At 40.8% G+C, this 25,673-nt stretch overlaps 1 protein-coding gene across 3 annotated transcripts in view; it reads left to right on the top strand.

The window, feature by feature from the left end:
* The window catches only part of CDH8 (cadherin 8), a 632,421-nt gene that overhangs the window by 448,233 nt on the left and 158,515 nt on the right, over positions 1–25,673 (top strand). For all 3 annotated transcript variants that reach the window (XM_089689822.1, XM_089689824.1, XM_089689823.1), the window contains exon 6: positions 3,351–3,538. In XM_089689822.1, the coding sequence (XP_089545948.1) occupies positions 3,351–3,538 (188 nt within the window). The remainder of the gene's footprint in view (positions 1–3,350; positions 3,539–25,673) is intronic.

The following is a 25,673-nucleotide window of genomic DNA, read 5'->3' as shown; positions in this document are numbered from 1 at the left end:
ACTTCTCCTTTAAGTTCTGTTGGCTACAGGCCAGTGCAATGGGGTGAATTACGTCGTACTATTTTGTGCTGAAAAAAGTACAGCATGCCATACTTTTTTTCAGTGCTTAAGTGTGAACTGGCATGAAGGGTAACAAGGCTTCTTTGCCTTGTCTTGTGTTGAGACTGCATCGGGCAAGGCTGCCTAGGGCTGTCTCAACGCACCAGATATGAATGGGCGCTAAAACCTTTAACTGGGAAACTAAAGGCAGTGCTTACAGCCAATACCTTCCCCTTTGCAGCACATTATCCACAACAGAATGACAGGTTTCCTGTTAAATAAGTCAGAGTGATTGTAAACTGTGAAAACAAGTGGAAATACGCTAAGGAGAAAGAGTGCTGCAATTTCCATTTAATACAACTAAAAGACGTAGTGCAGTAATTACATAATGAGGACTGGTGAAATCTGTGACTGTTTAGAAAATACTTTATGCCTTATTGCTTGTTTTTATTGTATAGAATACAGCATATAGCTGCCGTTATGTTCATGCCGAGGATGCCAGCTGCAAGTGGCTTGTAGTCAGCAGCTGCTTAATTAACATGCTGCTGTTCTAGCTGGCATCAGGCTCCGGGGAAGCTGGGCTGGGTCAGAATACATCTGTATCATCTGACGAGTGGTACGTGCATTATCAATTGTCGTATAGTGTAATTCATGCTTTAGATGGCCAGGGAAGTGGTACTGCAGGCTTTATTTAGAGCAAGAAGAAAAATAATTAACCAAAATGCATTATATATTGTATTAGTTGGGCTTTTTCAATAAGACAAGTACTGCTGATGTGCAAAGTGTATTAATCCATAGCAGCTAATATACTGCAGTCAGATTAGTTAAAGGGAATCTGTCATTTTGTCTCTTACAAGCTCCTTTACTCACTTATACTTAGATTCCTGCCATTCTCTCACTATTTTGTTGAAATCATCACAAATATCCAAAATTCTGGTATGGGGCAGAGTGAAGATTAATATTATTATTATTAGTATTATTATTATTATATTGGCAACAGTTGATGACCAACCTCTGATGCTGATGTATGATGAATGGAAAGTAAGAGCCTCGCTGTTGATGCCTGAGTGGGATGGTGTGGGAGTGTGCTTTATGCCTGTGGTGAAATGATACATCAGCATCAGAGGTTGGTCATCAGCTCTGAGGAAAGGGATTCGTCCCTGAAACACGTCAGCCATTTGACCACGCTGACAGTGAGAACACCTTGCCTGCCTTTGTGGCCATTGTCATTTTTCTATGCTTTTTAGATACATGCTTCGTCTGTGAGTATGTTTTTATTATTTCACTCCTACAATAAACCTTGGATAATGCACTAGGTGTGTGCGCCACCTGTTTTCTCTCTATCCAGTGGCTGATTTCCCCGTCTGAGGAGGGCTGCACCCCTGGAGCATTTGGCTGCACCCCTGGAGCATTTGGTTGTCTCTGTCCTGGTACCCTTGGCTTCCCTTTTGGCTGTGCATATCCTGAGGCGCTGGAGAGTACATACGATAACAGTTTGAGGGAGACAGTAGAGTTACAAAGCAATTCTAGAAAAGAGATTTAGGAGCTTATATAGTATGTGATGCAAAGGTAGTAACTGTATGGGGATAAGTTGATGGGAAAATTAAAATGTAAAGCGGAACTTCACCTAAAATGGGAAGTTCTGCTTGTTTACATTCCCCCGCCCCTCCGTTGCTATATTTGGCACTTTTTGGGGGGAGCGGGTACCTGATTGCTCCCACTTCTGTTCAGATTGCCGCAGCAACATTTGGCCTCTCCTCCTTCCCCCTTGCAGCCTTCTGGGACACATCAAAGATCCCAGAAGACTGTGGGACCCTTTACAAAGCACAGAGTGACTAGCGCAGGCTTCACTGGTGACTTCCCTTAACTAAGATTGAAGAATTGACTCAGGTGAGAAGGATCCCTGGACAGGTGAGTGTCCTTATATTAAAAGTCATCAGCTACAGATACTGTAGCTGCTGATTTTTAATTATTTTTTGAGGAGACTGGAGCTTCTTTTTAAGTAGTTCGGTAAAGGCAGGATAAGCTTCCCTGAAGGGATGAGTTTTCAGGGATCATTTACAGGATAAGAGATAGCAAAATAAGTTGGGTAAGGAGTTACAGAGGATGGTAGAGACTATGGAGAAGTCTTGGAGGTAGGTTTGGGAGTAGGTAACAAGGGAGCCAGTAAGCAGGAGGTCTTAGGAGGAGAGGCGTGTATGGTTTTGTTGATATTATGAGATGAGGTTGGGGATCTAACTGGGGGAAGAGTTGTTTATAGCTTTGTATGTTCTATTTAGTATTTTGAATTGTATTTGCTGGGTGAGCCACTGGAGGGATTGGCAAAGAGGGGCAACAGGCACTGAATGGTTGGTATGGTGGATGGGTATGGCGGCAACATCCCTGATAGACTACAAAGGGGATGTCCTGTGTAAGGGTAGACCAACAAGGAGGGCATTGAAAAAGTCAAGATGAAAGATAATACATGAGTAATTGAATTTCTCTTAGTCAACATCTGTTGATCCTGCAAGTGAAATCCACCCAATGCCTCCCCCTGTAATTATGTGGCAATGATGCTTCACTGCTCTTGAATTCAGAGCAAAGTTATCACTGTCATGTAAGCTGTGCATTTGTGCACTACATTAGGATGAATAAATTGCTAGGGGTGTGCCTAGAAATTGTAACTGCTGGATCACAAGCCTGTAGCTTGTCCGTCAGCACCTGATCACACCTAGTCCCACCTACTGTTTTCTGGATAGTCAGCACTGCCTACTGTAAGCTGCAGTGTCTGGGAAAGGAAGCATGTGAGATAAAGGTGGATTTGGCTCAGTCAGGGGAGGTAATAGAAGTTTTTAATTTTGTGCATCACATAATATCTAGCTTTAGAAGTCTATGTCTCTTTATTTCAGTCACGTGATTGTAATTTTCAATAATTGGACTTAACTGGAAATAACTTTATTTTTTAAAGTAAGAACCCTTATTCCACTGTGTTAGCTTTGTGAAAGAAACTTGTAGTATTTGGTATTGGTTCACTTTTTTTGTTTTGGGAGAAATTAAAAATTGTTTGAGGTCCACATCCATGGGATGTTTGTCCTTACCCCTTCATCATCTGAAAATAGCCTTGCTTGAGAAAATTGCTTGAGTTGTGGTGAATCTTCACTGTCAATTTAACATTTTTATATGGTAGGAGATTTTAACATAATACTTGTATATGATAAGAAGCTCATTTTAGATTACTTTGCAAACTGTGGAAAATTCTTGGTAGAATAAAGTTGGTTTTGGTGGTAACTGCATTAACTTTAGTTGTAATATTTCTCTCCCTTATTTGTAAGGTCAGTATCAGTTTATAGTGCCAGAGGACATCGCTATCGGTGACTCGATTGGACGAGTGAAGGCGAATGACCGAGACATCGGAGAAAATGCTAAATCAAACTTCGATATCATTGATGGTGATGGGAAGGACATGTTTGAAATCGTTACAGATTCCCAGACACAGGATGGAGTCATTCGACTAAGAAAGGTAAATGCTCACATTAAATAAGCTGCCAAGTTCTTAAATAGTACATACATCCCATTAATCTGCACTATAGGCTGTCTGATTTGTGATTTGTGAGCGTGACTCTGTACACTGTTAGCTGTATACACAATCCTTCATCATCTTCTCTTTATACCTCTTGAAAATTATGGATGGGTCCCATTAAAGCATCAAATGTTATGCTAAACTATATTTGTCATAGAATATATTGTGTCAGAGTGGTCTGTTCTATAAATACAACCTTTTTTGATAAAATTTATAACTACTTATAAGCAAAAACCACTGGATGGGGAGAAGGTATTATTCTTGTCTTTGGTGTTCAGAAACAGTGGATAAATATAGCTGCATAGTGAAGGTTTTCATTAATAGGCTAAAAGGTGTGTAGAATACAAAAATGTGTTGCACTGTTTCAAATAACAATATAAGCATACATAAAATGACCAGGTACAGAAGAACAAATATGTTCAAATAATTTAAATGAATACCACTTCCTAAATAAATAAATTCAAACTCAAATTCAACTCCCCCACAGCACAATCACCACCTTCACCCCCGAAGGTGTAAAAATAATATAACAATGAATATGCTACAATATAGTTGAAAATTTCCCTACAATTCAAGTGAAAATAATAATGAATATACCACAATATAATTGAAAAAGCTCCCCTACAGTTCAAATTTTTTTCTTTGAACACACTTATTTCATCTTGTTTACACTGGATGGACATATTGGTGTTTCCTTTTTGATATTTTGGACAATTTTTGGGATTTGATTTCACTTGAACTGTAGGGGAGCTTTTTCAATTATATTGTGGTATATTCATTATTATTTTCACTTGAATTGTAGGGAAATTTTCAACTATATTGTAGCATATTCACTGTTATATTATGTTCTAATAATATATATAAATAAAAATAACATAAATTCATTAATGAAAGTCCCAGTGTGAAAAAAGAACCACAAATGTCCAAGAACAAGAAGTGAAAAAATGTGGCCACACCCAAAAATTGACTTAAGAGAAGGTATCATGAGGATAATTAGAAAGGGCCTCTACTGAAAAACACCATGCAGGCTTACCAAATAACCATTACCATCTGGTTAAAGAAAGGTCATGGAAATCTTCAACATAGTAATCTCATGGAGGTCTCCTCTAGTATGGTCCCCAGAAGATGTGCTTGAATCAGCATGTACCTCCACACTGGAAGTCTCTTACTCATCCATCCATCCATCCATCAGATTCATATAAAGAATGAAGTATAGAATCCAGCATAGTGTAAAACCTTCCAAAAATGTTTTATTAAAATGGTAAAACACTCACATGTGAAAAGATAGCAATTGTGTGTATACATAGACTATCCGGCCAGTAGGGAAGATGGCCTCCAGTGAACGTCCAGTTATGCAATGACATCACAGCAGGTTCCATCTGATGGAATGCTTTACGAGTGTTGGTTAAGAGCAAAAAAAAAAATTCTTCTGAGCTTGTAACTTCATGTGCTTTCTGCCAGTGCTACACTCTAATGAATTAGCAATGTTCCCAGCTCTTTCTCGTTGGAATACAGAAAGCATCTCTCCCATGTTATTGAGACAAGGAGAGGGAAATATGTTCAGCAGCTTACTCTTAATAAATGTCCTATCCTAGGATGACAATGTTGCTCCTAGATAAAATGAGCACTGTTACTCTAGGAATTAAGGATTTTATTAATAGGATCATCAAGTGAAAAAAAAAATCTGCTAAAACAAATGCAGCCTTCACATGTGAAGACTGCTTTTACAACTGCAAAGCGTAGTTGCAATAAACAACAATATAAAATAAAGGTAGATAAAACATTCACACATATAAAAACATAAAATGTTTTTTTTTTTTAAATCCACTTTTCAATTTTATTCAACATAATAAAACTCATATATTGATATTATAGCCCTATAATTAATATTATCAGCCATTGATTATGCGAAAAACATAATCTCACAATTTTGAAAAGTGTAACGTTATCACCGATACATGGCATTATATAGCTGGGGAGAATTAAGAGCAACAAAATAAATCTACAAGTCCAAGAATGGAGCTGTAGGCTACAGAAGGTTAGTAAGCATAGACATTCCTTAAATCACTTCCGAACGATCATTACACAGCTAAGAAAAAAAAAAGGATATAAATAAATAAGAAAGAAACTCCAGTGGTTGATATTCAGTAGGAATCCTGGGTAGCCTGCAATCTATCAAGCTCAATAAATTATTTCTTGTGTTTTTGCTCGCTTCACAAAGGTTTAACAGAGGTTCTCCTATAATTAGGTGAATAAATAATTACTACTTTGCTATAAAATCCTAGATCAGACTTTATATTTTTCTACTAAGAGGAAATTATATCTACACTCAGCACTCTACCTATTGTAAAGGAATGGACACGGATGTTAGAAAATGGTCAGCCATACTATTTTATATCAGACCATATTAATAAAGAATGTTAGGAACTGTATGATCATATCCACTTCAGGGCCGCCCACCCACAATGTACTGCAGATTGGTGGCCTGTACAGGCAAAGAGATGCACTTGTGCCTCGCTGGCCTCTTCTGGGCACAGGGCATATGCCTCCGACTCCCGCTGTGATTGTACATAGCAGGAGTTTGTCAGCAGGTCCCATCCAATTATTTGGGCTGGGACCTGCTGATCAACTGTGTTCAATCACAGCCCAGAGCCCTGTGTTGAAAATCAACAATAGAGGGGACAATTTCTCTTTTTCTTCTCCCTGCAAAGCAGGGAGAAAAAACGATTAGATTTTTAGTAAAAAGCAACACACACTACACAAATTAACACTTATAAAAAACTCAGCGCTCAGAGGTCTACCAAAGAGGAAGATGACCACAGATAATGTATGATATACAATGGATCATGAACTTCACTAGAAATGTGTAGTAGATGCTGCACTCCTCAACTGGGGAAGTCTTCTGAAAACTACAAAAGAATAAACAGGAGGGCGCAAACGCATAGTGCATTACCAGCAATTTATTGTTCACAAAACATAGATGCCATATGGATATTCATAGAAATGGAAAGTAAAATCACATAAAAACGAAAAGATGCCACAGCAAAGGGAATTGAGTGTGTCCATGCAACCCAGCTAGACTGACAAGCTGATGCGTTTCAGCGGCGTACTTTCTTCCTCAGAGCTATGCTAGCCAAGCTAACCATGCCCCTTGCTGTGGCATCTTGTGGTTTTTATGCAATTTTACTTTCCATTTCTGTGAGTATTGCACAGAAATGGAAAGTAAAATGCACAGAAGTGTTTGTGCTCAAAAAAACAATATTTTGGACTTTTTGCTATAAAACATGTCCAGTAAAAAAAAAATGCAAAAATCAAATTTAGTCATAAATTTCTGCCAAAATGCATTCTGCAACATGTCTTTGCTAAAAAATAATCCCAATACGTGTAAATTAATTGGTTTACGTGAACGTTATAGCTTTTAAAAATGGCGGGAAAGATACTGGAATTTTTTAATTTGGAATTTTTAATTTTTATTTATACTAATAATAGCGCCGATCAGCGACATATGGCGGCGACCAGCGACTTATGGCAGGGCTGCTGGACTGCGGCGGACATTTTGACACTGGGGGGGGAACTGACTTGGGGTCACTGACATCCCCAGTGACACCAATACAGTGATCAGTGAAAAAAAAACCACTGAAACTGTACTAATGTCACTGGGGAGGAAGGGGTTAACATTTTTAGAATTTGCTGTGTAAGGGGAGTGTTTTACTAGGGGGCGGGGGTGTGTACTGGATGGGGGGAGGGAGGGGGGAGCTGAGAGGGAGAGAAACTCTGCAGCTTCTCACAAGCTGTCAGAGAACTGACATAGAACAGGGCTGTGTGTAAACAATGCAGCCCTGCTCTGCGTCAGCGATCACCGTCAATCTCGGGAAAACGTCCGGTAAAAACCGGCCGTGACCCGGCGGCTGACACCCGCTGCTGACACCCGCTGCTGACACCCGCGGGACAGGTAGGGCGGGCGCGCGCCTCGCGCGCCCCCTACCTGTTTTGAAGGCGGCCGTTTTAAAACGTGCTTTTGCCTACGAGTGCCGCCCTGCCGCCGTTTATATGCGGTGGCTGGGCGGCAAGTGGTTAAGAGTCACCTCAAATTTCAGAGTTCATCTTAATGCCAAAAGGAGCTGTGTCATATCATTGTGGGTGTTTAAATCATTAGTGGAGCTAGGGCCAGATTTCTCAAAACTAACATATGCAGTGGGCTTTAGGAGGTACCAAGCCAACCACACAATGAGTTTGTGACATTCCTATGTATAATAAAAGGTTTCAGACTGCCACCCTGCATATTAGTGCCATCCGGGCCAGGTCCTCATTGTTGCTGCAACAACACAACTTGTGCATTCCCAGACTTCCAAAGCTGAATTTCTTTCTTTTGAAACCTTTCTTTGAGGTGTGATGGCTTTGTGTGAACAGTTTGGATTAGTTAAATGTTGCCAGTAAAATTATTTCACCATTGGTGGTCAAGATTATATTTTAAAGTGTATGTGAACCCTCACCTTGTAAAACAACCTATTCATGTTAAAATAGAAATCAAATGCAAAACTTGTGTGTATACATATAAAACATTAAACATATCTTTTTGTTTCCTAATGTATAAATGATCACATACCCTCTGTTCTCAACTACATAAGGAGCTCAGAGAGCTAGGGGAGGAGAAACAGCAATACACCAATCTTCCTAGTGAATGGTTATGTGTGGGGGAGTTACCGGGGAAAGGGGGTGGGGCATGACAGCACATGTCTAATCATTGAAGGAGAGCAGGCTGAATTCACAGCACAGCCATACAACTAATCTAGCTGTGTTCTCATGCTTAGTGTGGTCAGTTTTTAATAGGAAAGCAGAGGGATTGGCAGGAACACCAAGGGTTTCACACAAAGGAAACAATACAAAAAGAACAGGATACTTTTCAGACCAGCACACGGTACAGCAGGTACATATCAAGAATATGAAATGTTGGGATAACATATTCTTTACCTGAATCAGGACCACTGATAATGAAAATACAATCCTGGTTTTAATTGTAATGGAAATGTATATTTCAATTGCTATAATATGGTATGTTGTAACAGTATTGTTGGATCGTTAGCACCAGGGGCGGACTGACCATTTGGAAACTCGGGCACTGCCCGAGGGCCCGGGGTCAGTAGGGGGCCCCATGAGATGCCCCTGGTACCTTTTTCATAGGCTTTTATGAGTTTGGGCAAGGACACAGGACCATGATCCCCTATTGCCCGGGGGCCCCATGAGTTGTCAGTCCTCCCCTGGTTAGCACACTACAGCATTAAATAGCCCTTTAGTTTCTGCGATAACAGATATGTATTTAATGGTGCAACAGCTTGTATTTCCTGTTAATGTGAGATTTAACACCTTGTTTAAAACTGAACTGAAATCAATGTATTGAATGCCTGTAAAGGGAACTCCTGGCTGTTGAAAGCATAAAAGAAAGTTGAGAGCTTGTGACATGTGTCTTAAACTTTTAGGGGGGTTAATAGCAAGAAGTTAGCCCCTAAATTGATGGTGGGAGTGAAGGTAGTAGGCAGAGGTCACCCAACATCCAAGAGACAAGGTCCAGCCTCCTGAGGATTACCCCAACATCCAACCCTATGGTTGTTATTGTCATAGCTTTATTGGTGGCAAGAAATAGTATCTGATTATGCTTTTAGTGAGTCTTGATTAGTTGGATGTCTTTCCTGAACGTATGTTTAGACCAGGCCGTGTTATGTATAGTGCTCACAGTACAAGTGGATGGCATTGGTTTTGCTGTCAACTGCAAGGAATAATATGCCATGCCTTCCTAGAAAAGTATTAGAGGTACATTTAAAAGGCAGCGTATAGCCCTATTGCGTTACAAGAAAATTGCTCCACACATTTTTAAAGCACGGGAGTGTGTTTTGCAAATGTGCTTTGTGCTTTGCTGGTTATCGGAGTCTGAAACTGGAGTAGCACAATAAAAGTGAACAGGAGTCTTAAAAAAACCAGGTGAGAGCCTTCACTAGACTGACTCTCCTCTGATTATGGAGTCCCCCCTGAGGCCCTGTGGAAAGAGCTTCATGAAGTACCACCTGCTCAATTCCATGGCCTGAATTTTATTAATAGGTTGTAAAATTAGGATTGTTGTTGTAACAGTACCTCAGTAGGAGCTGTTAAGCAAAGGATGGATCCTTTGAAGTCGCACATCTATGCAGACCCACTGGTATTAGAATGAATGGTAGTGTCAGCCTGGGCTCCCCCCAACACCCACTGGTACCCCAGTAGGAACTGCAGTATTAAAAGGTCTCATAGGTATAGCCTCATAGTTGCCCCACAGCCAGGCACACAATCACGGTTAGTCCTATGGCTCAATGAACATTCTAGGGGGATGCTTTTTTGGTGCTTTATTGCAGAACTTGAACTTGGGTAACTGTGGAATAATCCAGTAACTTTAGTAGCAAGTTGAGGACATTAATCTTCCTTCTTTAAAGCTCTAAGCCAAGTCCTAGACTGAGCAAATAGTGGACTGAGCTTGGTAGTAGCAACTTAAAGATGCTGAACTTCCAGATGGTATTATACCCCATCAAGACTACATGTATTGTTCCCACAAACATCCCCTTTATGTTTCCGGGGCTGTGGCCTCACAGGTACCTTGGTTCACATTTTGGGATTGCCCGACCATATCTCTGATTTGGCGCAAGTTATCTGAGGTGGCTACCTCATTGGTGGGTATCCCAGTGCAATTGTCTATACAGACCTGTTTATTGGGGCCTCATATCCCAGGGGTCTCTAATGACATTATGAGATTGATACATACTATTTGTATTACCACTTTGTGGGCTATTGCCTCACATTGGAAGTCCAACACTGTACCCTTAACCACCGTTTTGCATAGAATTGATGCTGTGATGCTCATGGAGCGTATTCATTATACCCTATTGGATAAGATGCACTTATTTGATAAAAAATGGGAATCTTGGAAGGATTATAGACATTTATTACATGTTTAATAACATCCCAAGTGAAGATTGACTGGTATATATTGCTCACAGAAGTAACATTTAGCCTACTTAATCGTTCACACATTTCATGTACTTGCAATCTACCTTTTTTTCTATTTCCTCTCTTTCTTATACTAATATAATTTTATGTATTGTACTTTTCAAAAGTACCTTGTTTTTGCTGTTATTATCATTTGAAACTGTACTGTTGTTTTACAGTCTATTTTTCAAAATAAAAACGTTTGTAAACAAAAAAAGATGCTGAACTTCCTCTTAAAGACATGAGCAGAGACCTTTCACAAGTTATTAATGGACTGAGTTTTTCAGGACACCTTGCACCTTGTCTCCTTTGAACACAGCTGATGCTAGCACCACGGGAGTCTCAAGGATCTCTCACACTAGTCTGTACTCACTAATGTCCTTCAATAATTGGTGGCCTACTTCCAATAGTTTCAAGACACTTTTTTCTAGTGATACCAGACTAGACCCACAGCCAGAAAGCCCCTCAATCAGCTTGAGCAATTTTCAGCAATTACTATAGGCCCCCTAGCTTTCCTAGCTGGGACATCTATGAACAGCAGACACATGCCAGGCTTGCCTAGGGAGCAAACAGCCCCCCTAAACTGCGAGATCCTCCTCAAGGACAAGACATATCTGTTCCAGATCTCAGATTATTTATACACACTCTCAGCCACCATCTGCACAACTCTCCTCAGGAATTGGCTATGTGTGCATAAATATTCAGCTGCCAATCTGACTTTCCCAACTGTCTATATTCCTGAGCATTTCCAGCCATACAGGGGGGAACAGTCAACCCTACAGCCAGTGAGACACAGGACAGACATAACAAATCACATGCAGCCACACTGATTACAGTGAGCTAAGATCTAAATTTACCTTACCTAGCACCAGGGGCGGACTGACCATTTGGAAACTCGGGCACTGCCCGAGGGCCCGGGGTCAGTAGGGGGCCCCATGAGATGCCCCTGGTACCTTTTTCATAGGCTTTTATGAGTTTGGGCAAGGACACAGGACCATGATCCCCTATTTCCCGGGGGCCCCATGAGTTGTCAGCCCGCCCCTGCCTTGCACCTATCTAGGAGGGTTCTACATTATACTGAGAAATATTGTGGAGTATAACACTGGAGTGAACAGCAATTCTTGCTCTCCTTTATAAATCAGCCCCTTAGTGTCCTTTATGTGGTTTAAACCAGTGAAGATGTATTTCATGCATTGGGTTAGACAAACTGGCAATGGCTATGCTTCTCAAAAGTCATGCAAAAGTAATAGTTATCAACAGCATATTTCAAATCATACTAAAAAATGATTAGAATCTTTCCCAGCCCTTACATTCACCAAACTGTGTTGCAATGCAATGTAAGATGTAACCATAGATATTTAGTCAAGAAACAGATATTTTCCTGAGATTGTGACTTTGCAATGTAGCTGAGAAATACAGACCAATAAAGGAGAAAGCACCATTAATTTATGCATCTTGACATGAGATGTATAATGAAATGAACCTCATTAACAATGACCTTCTCCAGTTCATTTTATTCTCAGGCTGTTAGAATACAGAATACAGTATTATTGAAATCTAGAGTTTTATGTAATCAATCTGGAATTAATCTTCTCTAGTTTAGACTTCTCTCATCTACAAAAAGCCATGTCATGCCATACGATCAAGGATATGTGCAGGGGCGTACTGACAACTCATGGGGCAATAGGAGATCATGGGGCCCCTGTGTCCTTGCCCAAACTCAAAAAAGCCTATAAAAAAGGTACGAGGGGCATCTCATGGAGCCCCCTACTGACCCCGGGCCTTCGGGCAGTGCCCGAGTTTCCAAATGGTCAGTCCACCCCTGGATATGTGTAATCTGAAGGTCCTGAATACTAGTGCAAGAAATGTATCAGGGTCCTTGGGATTCCCCAGCACCCCTTTTCCAACACCCTATCCATTGTGAAACCCCCATACACCCCACACATTTAACATCCCTACATTTTTAAAAGTCCCTCTTCCATTATTTTTAATTGACCTTAAGTAAGAAATACAAGACGTGACAATTTAATTCCTGGAATGGACCCTATCAAACACCTCTGCATCCTTCTAATCTTCTGCCAAGACTCAAGGCACCATCTTTGTGGAAATCTTTTAAATTCCCAAATCCCATTAGCATCTTCCACACTGTTCCTCTATTCATGTTCAATTCTTCTGCCGCCATTCACACACTCAGTCTTTGATCTGAGAGTACGAGAATTTGCGTTCTGTCCACATTTGCATCCATCCTTTGCTTTTTTGGCTTCCCACTTCTTGCATCATCGTGGACATCTTCCTGTCCTTCCTTAAACCACCTATGCCATTAAAATCCATCTGATTTCTTCACGGAATGTTCACCATAAGCCTTTTGGAACAGTGCTGAAGTTTCACTCACACTTTTGCCAATTTCGACGCAATATTTGATGTTAATTTGCTGCTCCAAATTCCTATCACTCATTTTCCACCAACAGCAGCTGTAAGGCTAGAGGAAGACCCGCTAATTGGTGGAGCTAGTCGGCATCCCTCCTCACTCGTTCCCAACAACTGACAGAGGAAAGCTACAGGTCTATGGGCGGCAGTTGGGGGGGACTGCAAAGTGTTTCAGAGGCCCCGCCTCCTTCGTCAAGCAGCGTAACAAAGGAGGCAGGCCTCGGAAACACCCACCTGCTGCCCACAGACCTGTCACTTCCCCCTGTCAGTGGACAAAATACGATTCCTCCTGCGCTCCAGGACCCAGGCCGGTGGCAAGTAGGTGAATTCAAACCCAAACGAAACGACCACCAGAGCATGAAAGGTCGTGCAGCTCCAAAACAAGGCTGGGGAAGCCCGAACAATACTGCAAAGTGAAAAAAACAAGAAGCGCACCAACCTTGCGCATTACCTCAGTAACCAAAATTTATTAGTAAAGGAATGGTACTCACAAACAGCGAATAAAAACAGGCATGTAAGTCCTCCAAGGGACTTCAGAGACAAGAGGCCAGCGCGAATCCCATCATGGGGGTAGACACTCAGTACAGCTGACGTGTTTTGAAGGTCGTACCTTCTTCCTCAGAGCTCTGAGGAAGAAGGTACGACCTTCGAAACGCGTCAGCTGTACTGAGTGTCTACCCCCATGATGGGATTCGCGCTGGCTTCTTGTCTCTGAAAATCCCTTGGAGGACTTTTTTTTTCACTTTGCACTTCCCCCTGTCAGTCATTGGGAACGAGTGAAGAGAGACGCCGACTAGCTTCATCGGTCAGCAGGTCTCCCTCTAGCCGTGCAGCTGGCTTCACCATCTGAAGGCTCTCATATGTGCATGCCGACCCGACCACTAGAGCAATTTACAGCTTTTTTACATGTGAGTGAGCTACATTAAATTATTGTTGGTGTTTACACATGCTAATCTGGCGCCCTTCTTTCTACATTTAATTGTCACATCTTGTACAATACAAATTTAAGTTTACCATGCAAAAACATTTTCAGAAGTGTTGATACAGTAAGAAACAACTTCTCTCTTGTCTCCTCGGCTTCTACTTTGTTTGGTTTATATTTGGATTTTTGACAGTTTTTTTGTATTTGAGAAGTGAATATTCACCAAGGATTAAAAAAAAAGCAATTTTTAGGTATGGCTCACACACTTCACACAACATCTGTTTTACAACAGAAATCTTAACAAGTGATCAATACACAGAGCAACACGACACATGTCATGGTGGCAGACTGCTGAGCAGTGCCTACATTATCTTAGCCTACTCAGAACCAATTATTATCTCTTGACAATTTCTAAAGCTGGAACACAAATGAAGAAGTGATTAACATGTTTTAGAGTGCAATAAAAACTGGGGTGCTACATACAAATAGTAGGTTTTTACCTGGGGTGCCTGCTTTGTAAACTGATGGAATAAACAGGGAGACCACTAGCTGGTGTATCAAATTAAATAAATACATTAAAACAGTCCAAATTACATGTGATACCAAACTGTGCAAATAATAAGTGTTCAATACACAGTGATTCACAACTTCATTCCATGCTGCAAACATGCTCCTAGTGACACTCTGATGTGACTCCCCTGGATTTAGCCAAAATGCCTCCTCACCTTCCAAATTCGACCCTTACGGGTCATAAAGCCTTAAGTATAAAGAATCTCAGCCTGGTTTTATTAATCCACTGACTCCACCGACTTAATTAAGGTCCCCCTCCGAACAACGAATTCCTCTCAGACCACTCTCCTCACCATATGGACTCATATATACAGGGCATATATGTAGAGAGAAAAACAGACCTCCATAGTGCAACACTGTTTTAATGCACTTAAAAGCTCCAAAAAAATGAACACTCACATGTTTTCCAATGGATAGACACAGTTTGGGTGATATGGATGTAGTAAGGAATAGGTGTACCAAAATGGCGTCCGAACCCGGAACCGGAAGTACGTCACCACTCAACCAGAAATGCGTCGGAGTAGGAGTGAGAATTGGCACTATTTATTTATTAATGGTTTTTGTATATTTTATATTTATGTGAGCATGAATTCACCATTGTTATCACGATATTTGTTATTATCTCAGAAGGGATTTTATGAATTGTTTTTTTATACACTATATAAGCTGAGCGCTTCATCACAATATTTTTTGTTATTTGCATATATCCTATGGTATAGGGAAAAGATTCTGTGGAGCGCAGGGGGACCTCTGTATATTTATCTATTTTCAGACCACTAGCTGGATTTACGGGAGGGAGAGGGAGAGAGGTCAGCATGGTCACCACCCGGATGTAAATATTCCATACCAGCGTGACAAGTAGGCACTAGACTAGGCCAAGCAGTAGAACAGTAGTTTCTAAAAGTGTTGTCCTTCAGTTTTAGTTTATATAAGATAAACATATGTGTTTCCCAATCCAGCTATCTTCTGCTGGAGAAGGTGAAAGTCTCACATCTATGGCACACGCAGACATTGCTGGTGGACAATGCCAGGACAGCAGTAAGGTCTTCCATGATCTGAATATCATTCACTCTGGCAAACCACTGTTGAAGTGTCGGAGGGCATATTGTTTCCAAGTACTCAAGATACATGTTTTTGCAGAATTTGGTACAATAAATGAATTAATAGTGATTTCTTATAAATCCTCCATGACATGGGTGTCAGGTAGAGAAGGACAGCAGTAAGGTTATCAGTCAGAAAGAATCCTGTAAGTTGTTTTATGATCTCTAAAACTTCTTGCCAGAAGGGATGTAATACAGAGCAGTCCCAAAGACATGTAAAATGGAGCCCAAATGTAACTTATAGTAAGTTCAAGCTGGCTACTTGGTGGAATCCATAAAGCGTGTTTCAGCTGTAATAGCATTCTTCATAGCTATGTGCAGGGGCGGACTGACAACTCATGGGGCCCCCGGCAATAGGGGATCATGGAGCCCCTGTGTCCTTGCCCAAACTCAAAAAAGCCTATGAAAAAGTTACCAGGGGCATCTCATGGGGCCCCCTACTGACCCCGGGACGTCAGGCAGTGCCCGAGTTTCCAAATGGTCAGTCCGCCTTTGGCTATGTGCTTTATGATCTTTATGACCTGCTGCCAGAAGGGGTGTAATACAGAGCAGTCCCAAAAGACATGTGAAATGGAGCCCATATGTAACCCATAGTAAGTCCAAGCCAGTTACTGGGTGGGATGCTTGAAATATGTTTGGCTGTAAATTCATAAATCTATGAATGTACATGAATAAACAGCAACTCAAGGCTTAAAGCAGATCTAGAACTGAATGTACAGTATACAGTATTTTTTGTGTGTGTGTGCTCAGTACACGCATGTTAACCCCTTCCCGCTGCTACCTCCCGTCTCTTTAAGAACTTCTAAATGCCAGAAGGTGGAGGCGGTCATGTGACCACTGTGATATCTGTGATTGCTGTGATTGGCTGTCACAGCGGTCACATGATCAGAATGCTCCTGATTGCTAGTACACATCGGCAGTTTTCTGGTCCCCACCAGTGTCTGTGCTGGGAGAGCTCATATATGCAGCCACTCAGGTTTAAAGCCCACCCCCTGAGATGCCACATATATGTGCCACATCAACGGGAATAGAATGAGATATGTGAAAATAAAACACTGACAGGTATTTATTATCTCTCATGGAAGTCACAATACTTACCCTGACAGTGCCTTTATCTAAATTTAAAGTTGGGAGCATCTTTGTTCCAGCTTCTTCCAGGGTTAGCATCTACTTCGCAAATTGAGATACTGGCTCAAAAACTTAAAAAAAATGTAACTCCTGGTTTCTGTGTAGTTTTTGGCTGTGTTCACAAATGTCTGACACAGATCAGCCCCCTGCTGAAGCTTCTCATCTTGTGATTTGCTACAATAATACAGTTTAATTATTGGATGTGAGAAAACTGAGGAAATGTTTCCCTCTGCCTTTGACTGATGACATCATCTCAGCCTTGGCTTTCTTTTAATTGGAGATTAAGAATTACTTTTTAATAGTAAAAAGTAGATTGTTTTATTTTTAGAAAAAATGATACCGTGGTTGTATATTAGGTGATGTCAGTAGTTTGTTCATGCAGAATTGTAAAGTTACTAGGATGTCAATTTTAATATTGTGCAGCAGGGAAGGTAGGCTGGTCACAAGGACACATGGATGACTATAAATCTATTAGTGGGCAAAACATTTCCTTTATACGTGTTTCAATTGTGTTGTTAGCTGTTTGACCTTTAAATCAGTAATGTGAATCTACATTTTACCTTTAAATGTGCAATGCCTTAAAATGAAGCTCCATTTTTATTTTTAAAATAAAAAAAAATAATCCCCAGGTTAGTTATTTGCATTTAGAGGGAAGATTTCCAGATATTTATTTTTTATTACAGGTATTTTTATAGCAATGACAAGTTATGTATACTTTACTTACTGTACATTTACATCAGTCCCTGCCCCCTAGGAGCTTACAGTCTAAAGCTGACCATGCATTATTCATTTTTCTTTCATTCAACCAGCAGGTTGTATGGAAAAAAATGATTTGATTTCCCCATCCACACATTCAAAGTGGATGGGGGATTCACTCCCACTGTGGCTTTGTATTCTGACGGCCATCAGAACACACTGATCAGTGTTGCTAACTATAGTCAGCAGCACTAATTGTTCTGGAAAAACCCAACAGGCTGGCTTTACAGAAGTCAATTGGTAGATCAACATCTGTACAACCAGCCTGCCCATGCATGTATCAAAATTCCACTGGTCCCTGCTCAACCAGCCAAATGGTGGTCCATATGTGGCTGCCTTAACCACTTCCTGGCCGGACACTTTTACCCCCTTCCTGACCAGGGCATTTTTCAGCTTTCAGTGCTATCACGCTTTGAATGACAATTGCGTGGTCATGTAATACTGTACCCATATGAATTTTTTACCATTTTTTTGAGACAGATAAAGCTTTATTTTGGTGGTATTTATTCACCGCTGGGATTTTTATTTTTTTTACTATGTAAATGAAAATGTCCAAAAATTTTGAAAAAAAGTGGGTTTTTTAATAAAATTTTGCAAATAAATAATATTTCATCATATATCTTGGCCAAAATTTATTCCATTATTTTTTTAGTAAAAAAAAAAAATCCAAATTAGTTTATAACCAAAAATTATAATTTTTAACCATTTTTTTTTTACATTTTTATTTTATTTTTTTTATATTATTTTTTATTTTTTTTTTACATACTGTCACCCTAGCAGTACAGTGTCACCATGGTGACACTGTACTACTTGTGGGGGGTGATGAAGATTTTTCTTTTTTTTTTACACTGATTGCTTTTACACCCATATAGGATGTAAAAGCAATCATTTCTCTTTCTCTCTGTCTGCATTCTTGCAGTCATTGAGAAGTACTGAGTGAGCTGTGATTGGTCACAGCTTGTCACATGGTACAAGGCTGTTGTGAATAGCCTTGTACCATGTGACCTCTGTGATCATTCAGCGCGCACAGCTAGAAAAGGCGGGTGCCGTATATGAACTGCAACCCGCCCGTGGAGTGCCACCGCCCTGCCGTTTATCAACAGCAGGCGGACGGCAAGAGGTTAAGGTCTCGATCTCACATGCATACATACTAGGGTCAATTTAGACAGGAGCCAATTTAAGTGTCAGTAAACTCTGGTATATAATTATTCAAGTATGTATTTATACTCAAAAAAGTGTCTTCTATTGCTCTCAGCCTCCTCAAAATCTCCCAGTTTATTTTTTTGCTGCTCTGATTTGACTTCCTTTTAGAGGGTGGCTACGTTCGTTCTCCAGGGTCCCACTGCATGTGGAAACCTAACCACCCTCTCTTGCTTGCTTCCAAGATGGGCTCGAGAATATAGATTATGGGATGTGCAGTGTGGATAGAGCAGTGCGCATGACCACAATCATCGCGCGCTGCTTGTTCCAAACAAACAGAAGTGGAGGGAAGGAGAGGTTTGGGAATTCATGGGGGACTCTACAAGGAGGCAGAAAAACACAGTATGATCAAATTTCATGAAAAATAGATCTCAGGATCATTAACCTCCCTGGCGGTATGATTATTTCAGATTTTTGGTGCTGAAAGCGGTACCATTATTTTGCATGGAAATATGTATTTTTTTTATTGTAGGCCTCTAATTTTTAGGAATAACTCACTGAAATCTGTCCGAACAAGAGTCTAGTAAACATCCCGGGTATGATAAAATTTGAAACACGAAATCATAAATTATAATTTAATAAATAATCATAAAAAATAATAATATAATAATAATTTTAATTCAATAATATAATCAAACCAAAAACACTGAAATTTGAAATATAGCGCCAAGTTCGCACATCGCTGAGCAAAGTCGCAAAATCGTTTTCAGTGTCTGATGACGAATTTCCCCACAAATCATTATCACTCAATTCTGCAAGTAGTTCTGATTTACTATCGCTGTTCTCTAGCTGGTCTAAAACCGCTTTTGACCTAAAGGGACGCTTTTTGGACGCCATGGACTTTTCTCAGTTTCCAGGCAGAAAGAACAGACAAAATGCAGGCAGGGCGCAGGACAAAGCACTCGGGACAAAATGTATGTGAAATGGGTTGAAACAGCTATGTTTTGCTATGTAAAATTTGTTTTGAAAAAAATGACATTTTTTAAAAGTTTCAAATTTCCCGCCACCGGCGGCGCCCGTACGTCCCGACGTCACAGGGACCGGAACACAGAAGCCAGGTGGCGGCATCGGCCGGAGGAGATGGCCGGGGACGCTGCAGGGGACACATCGCGGGAGCGAAGGACAAGGTAAGCTCTGCAGGGACTCCCTATGCAGCGCCGCATGGTAAGCCCGAGTGTAGCTGGGGGTTACCACTCTTGGTACTGACATTTTACCCCGAGCTACACTCAGGAATACTGCTAGGGAGGTTAAAGTGGTTCTAGGCATAAGGTTTTTTACCTAAAAGCATTCTTTGCATTAGGTTAAAAAAACGTCTGGGTGCAGCTCCCACCCCACCTTAATACTTACATGAGCCCCATCTCGTTCCAACGATGTTCATGAGAGCCTCAGCTCTCCCAGGTCTCTCTCTCCTCATTGGCTCAAACAGTGGGAGCTATTGGCTCCTGCTAATGTCAATCACAGGCAGTGAGCCAATGAGGGGACAGCAGGGGGGGAGGTGAGTCAAGCTCACAGGGGTGTGGATTAGGAGCTAGCCTACTCAAGTGCCCCCATAGTAAGAGGCTTGCTATTAGGGGCGCTCAGCTGGGAAGGGGAGCCTGGACCGTAGATGGGGACCCAAAAAGAAGAAGATTGGCAAAGCCATTGCACAGAGCAGGTAAATATAACATGTTTGTTAGTTTTGTGCAAAAAAATTCCAACCTTTAGAATCACTTTAGGTAGTGGATATGTACTGTACTCAGGGGCGGACTGACAGCTCATGGGGCCCCCGGGCAATAGGGGATCATGGGGCCCCTGTGTCCTTGCCCAAACTCCAAAAAGCCTATGAAAAAGGTAACAGGGGCATCTCATGGGGCCCCCTACTGACCCCAGGCCCTTGGGCAGTGCCCGAGTTTCCAAATGGTCAGTCCGCCCCTGACTGTATGGATAATTTATCAGGGAATAAGAATATAATTTAGAGTCACTTTAACCGAACAGAATGTCTTGGGAGTGTGGCGGGAACTGGAGTCTCAGGAGGAAATCCACAAGCAAACTCCATGCAGATAGTATTCCAACTCAGATTTGGGATTTGCAGTTGGGATTTTAACTTTTGTAATAAAGACAGTGCTTGTTTATACTAATGTGGTGTTAGATACTCTTCTCTTTTTTTTTAAATTGTTTGTATTGCTAATATTTTTTTTTTCTCGTCACATCAAAATTGATATGAGTCTTTTGCCATGCTTTGACGCCTCCCAAAGTTTCCATTGATGTCAATGTAAATGCATTAAAAATGTGCCAAAAATGTCCATTATGGAGTTTACAGCACATTTGAAATGTGTTTATAAAGCGTTACTAGCCATAAGAGAACATATATATCTAAGTTATCAGCAAAGGTGAAAGGTTCTCTCGAGTCAGGGATGCCTGAGATTATATCTCAAGCTTTGTGAACATTTAGGAAGACTGATCTTTTGTGAGCATAAAATAATTTTATAAGCAGAAAATAATTCTTGGGGCATGCTGTATACAAATTAAAATCTGTTGCCATGGTTACCAGGATGCAACGTTTCTATTTTTCCACAGTTTTAGAAAATGTTACCTGACTGCAGATTGAAATGGAAAGCTAATTTTAATATTATTACATTACAAATGGCTTTTGCTGGAGTTGAATATATCATTATTGTTATTTTTTTTAAAAATTTTAAGAAGTGGAGTTTTAACTGTTTTTAAAAGTGCTAACAGCTAAGGATGGATGCAAAAGAAAAGAGAAAAAGAAAAGAAAATTGAAGTCGTATTACCTCATTATATAACAGGTGTAGACGTTTCTAGTAAACAGACATGCAAGACAGTTAATATCTTAATATTCTGCAATATGTTCCATGTAAGCCTGATATTTGCATATTCATTAGTTTTGGCATTTTTACAGCTCATTGTCTCTAGTCTGCAATATCCTGAAAATTTGGTGGATTAAAGCACATTAACTTATTCTCTTATGTGAGTCCCAACAGGGATTTATATGGTTGTATTTCTCTGCTCCCGTTTTCTTAGAACCTTGATACACATCACTTGTGCTCCTTCATGCAGGAAGAACCATTTCCTTTTTTTCTGGGGTTGATCAAATGTGTCCTACAATATGTTAGAGTATTTAAATATTTTAAAGGTGATCTTCAGGCAGATAAAAAAAACACCAACTAATGAAGTTATGTATTCATGAAGAATACACTTTTAACCAGTTCCTGCCAGCTATACGCATATACGTGGCCTCCTTTGAGGACCGTAAGATTTTGGAACGCCAAAAGAATCAATTTTTTTGTTTTTAAAGTTCGTACACTTCAGTTGCTGTAACTAAGCCATTTCATGAAATAATTGGCAAAAAGCTACATCCATTTGTTGTTTGTTGATAAGAACTAATATTTTGACTCAAACCAAAAAAAAAAAGAGTTTTAAGTTCTTAATCAGATGATACACACAATTAAAAACATGGGACAAATACGTCCCTTGGTCCTCAAAGGGTTAATGGGTGGGCTTTAACACCAAGAGGCCACATATATGCCTTCCTATGTAATCATTTTCCTATGCTGAGAGCACTCACCCTGTGTGCTCCCAGCACTGTTGCCAGCGGGTACCAGAAAGCTCCTAATGCATATTTGCAACCAGGAGCTTCCCGATCATGTGATTGCTGTGACTGCCAATCACAGCAGTCACATGATTGAAATACCCACCTCAGCCATCCAGCATTTAGAGTCTATTAAAAGTTAGGGAGGCATCTGCAGGAAGGGGTTAACTCAGCTAGTGTAAGTATCTGAATTTGGATATATAAGAGCATCCTGTATTTTGTTGCTCAACAGCGCTCAGACTAAAAGATGTTGGTTACCTTTAGTGTCCTCAGGGGATGCTAGTCTTCCTCAAGCCTTAGTACATTCTGTTGTGATTTTAGTAACTTTTCAAGCCCTGAAGAAGCCCCCCCCTTTCTCCTTTCCCCAAAACATGTTGATAGTATTTGATGCTCGTAAACATTTAATATTTGAAAAAGTCCTTCAAGTGAGATGAACTTTTTTTACCAGGCATTCTTCTGTACAAAACCAAGAATTTGCTGTATGGTCGGCACTTCCTTTACAGCGGTAGTGATTTTATTAACATTGACTTTTCAAGTCCTGCAGAAGGGGGTGGCTTCTTTCCCTGAAATGTATTGACCGTATTTGATGCTCTTAAACAAGAAATGTTTCAAAAAGTCCTTCAAGTGAGATGAACTTTTGTACCAGGCACACCTCAGTACCCATCCAAGAAGTTACTGTCTGGCGAGCACTTCTTTTGTTGCCATCTTGATTTTATTAACATTGACTTTTCAAGCCCTGAAGAAGGGGTTGTTTTTTTTCTTTGAATCGTGTTGACAGTATTTGATGATTTTATACATGAAATGATTCAAAATGTCTTTCAAGTGAGCTGAACTTTTGTACCAGGCACACCTCAGTACCCATCCAAGAAGTTACTGTCTGGCGAGCACTTCTTTTGTTGACATCTTGATTTTATTAACATTGACTCTTCAAGCTCTGAAGGGGGGTGGCTTTTTTCCTGAAATATGTTGGCTGTATTTGATGCTTTTAAACATGAAATGTTTCAATAAGTCCTTCAAATGAGATGGACCTTTATGCCAGGCTCTCCTCAGTACACATCCAAGAATTAACCATCTGGAGAGCACTTCCTTTGTCGCTGTCAGAGATGTAGAGGCCTAGAATCAGAGCAAGGTCCACCTATATTATACTGCAACCACAGACCTGCTTCTTTGAAAGAAAAATTAGCTGCTGTGCATATGTGCTGACTAGGAACATGCTGATAAGTGGATAGAGCAGATAGAGATATATACACTTTGGGGTTCCTTTATTGTCCAATCACAGGCTGGGGGGTGACCAAGATGTATTGCTTATCTACAGTAGAGAAAAATGGGGTCACCAAGCTGGCTGTGTTTTCAGGGCTTTGTAAATGTATCTCCCTAATGCTGCCTTAAGGGGACCCTTTAAGCGGACTTTATTGTATGGGATGCTGGCTTCTCTATCATGTGATTGCTGTGATTGGCTCTCACATTGGTCATATGGTCCCGCTGGCTCCTGATTGCAATCTCATCTGTAGACACATATGTGTGTCAGTTGGGCATTAAAGACCCATCTTTCTTGTTGTCAAATATATGCATTATGAGGTCAGCAAGAGTTTAAGAACTGGATGCATAGATATAGAAATTCTTTGGCAGGTAAAACAGTTCCATTATATTTATTCAACTGTGTAATTAACCCTTTGCTGGTTAAGCTTTTAACACTGACAGATAGTATTTTTGTTGTTATTATTCAAGTAATTATCCTAGTGATATGAAGAGTCAGCATCACTGGAAATTAGGGTTATATAATTAACAATTTAATTTTCTGCATGATCAAGCCTTCTGCTTTTACTGCAGAGTCGCTCCACCAATAAATGACACCCATGCAGCTTCAAGTGGTATCGGTCTCCCAACTATTCTGCTAAGTGCTGTATCTCAAATCAGAATATTTTTGATGGTGGATAAAGGTTGAGCCTGCCTGCTTTCTGAATGCCAAAGATTGAAACCAACACACGTGCGGCTTACCCACCTGCTGTACATAATATGTATATTGTATGCAAGCCATGTCCCTGTACAAACCATTGTTTATTAGGAAAACTGTAAAAATGATTAAAGGAATATAGAAACAGTGCCCTTGTTCCCATTCAAATAAAAAAAATGAAATAAATAAATAAATAAATAAATAAATAAAAAAATATATATATATATATATACTGCTCAGAAAATTAAAGGAACACTTTGAAAACACATCAGATCGCAATGGGGAAAAATATCATGCTAGATATCTATAATGATATGGACCGGGTAATGTGTTTGGAACGTAGAGATGCCCCATCGTCTGATGGAAATAAAAAGTATCAACCTACAGAGGACTGAGTTCAAAGACACCCCGAAAATCAAAGTGAAAAATGGAGCAGACTAGCCTATTTTGCTGAAATTTCATTGCTGTAACTCAAAATGGTACTCAGTAGTTTGTATGACCCCCACGTGCTTGTATGCATGCCTGCCAACATCAGGGCATGCTCCTAAAGAGACAAAGGATGGTGTCCTGGGGTATTTCCTCCATGATCTCTACCAAGGCATCACTGAACTCCTGGACAGTCTGAGGTGCAACCCGGCAACATCAGATGGACCAAAACATGATATCCCAGAGGTGTTCTATTGGATTTAGATCAGGCGAGTGTGGGGGCCATTCAATGGTATTAATTCCTTAATTTTCCAGGAACTGCCTGCATTTTCACACCACATGAGGCCGGGCATTGTTGTGCACCAGGAGGAACCCAGGACCCACTGCACCTAGGTTCTGACAATGGGTCCAAGGATTTCATCCCTATACCTAATGGCAGTCAAGGTGCCATTGTCTAGCTTGTAGAGGTCTGTGAGTCCCTCGATGAACATGCCTTCCCAGACCATCACTGACCCGCTACCAAAATGGTCATGCTGAACGATGTCACAGGCAGCATGACATTCTCCATGGCTTCTTCAGCCACTTTCATGTCTGTCACATGTGCTCAGGGTGAACCTGCTCTCATCTATGAAAAGCACAGGTGCCAGTGGCGGACCTGCCAATTCTGGTGTTCAATGGCAAATGCCAATCAAGCTCTATGGTGCCAGGCAGTGAGCACAGGGCCCACTAGAGGACGTCGGACGCTCAGGCCACCCTCATGAAGTCTGTTTCTGATTTTTTGGTCAGAGACATTCACACCAGTAGCTTGTTGGAGGCCATTTTGTAGGGCTGTAGCAGTGCTCATCTTGTTCCTCCTTGCACAAAGCACCGGTCCTGCTGATGGGTTAAGGACCTTTTACAGCCCTGTCCAGCTCTCTTAGAGTAACTCTCTGTCTCCTGGAATCTCCTTCATGCTTTTGAGACTGTGCTGGGAGACACAGAAAACTTCTGGCAAT

The sequence above is a fragment of the Staurois parvus genome, unplaced genomic scaffold (genome assembly GCF_062004578.1).
Source record: "Staurois parvus isolate SC_StPar_1 unplaced genomic scaffold, SC_StPar_1.0 ptg000498l, whole genome shotgun sequence".
NCBI lineage: Eukaryota > Metazoa > Chordata > Amphibia > Anura > Ranidae > Staurois > Staurois parvus.
Note: the sequence above shows the minus strand (reverse complement) of the source record. Positions and strands in the feature narration are given on the sequence as shown.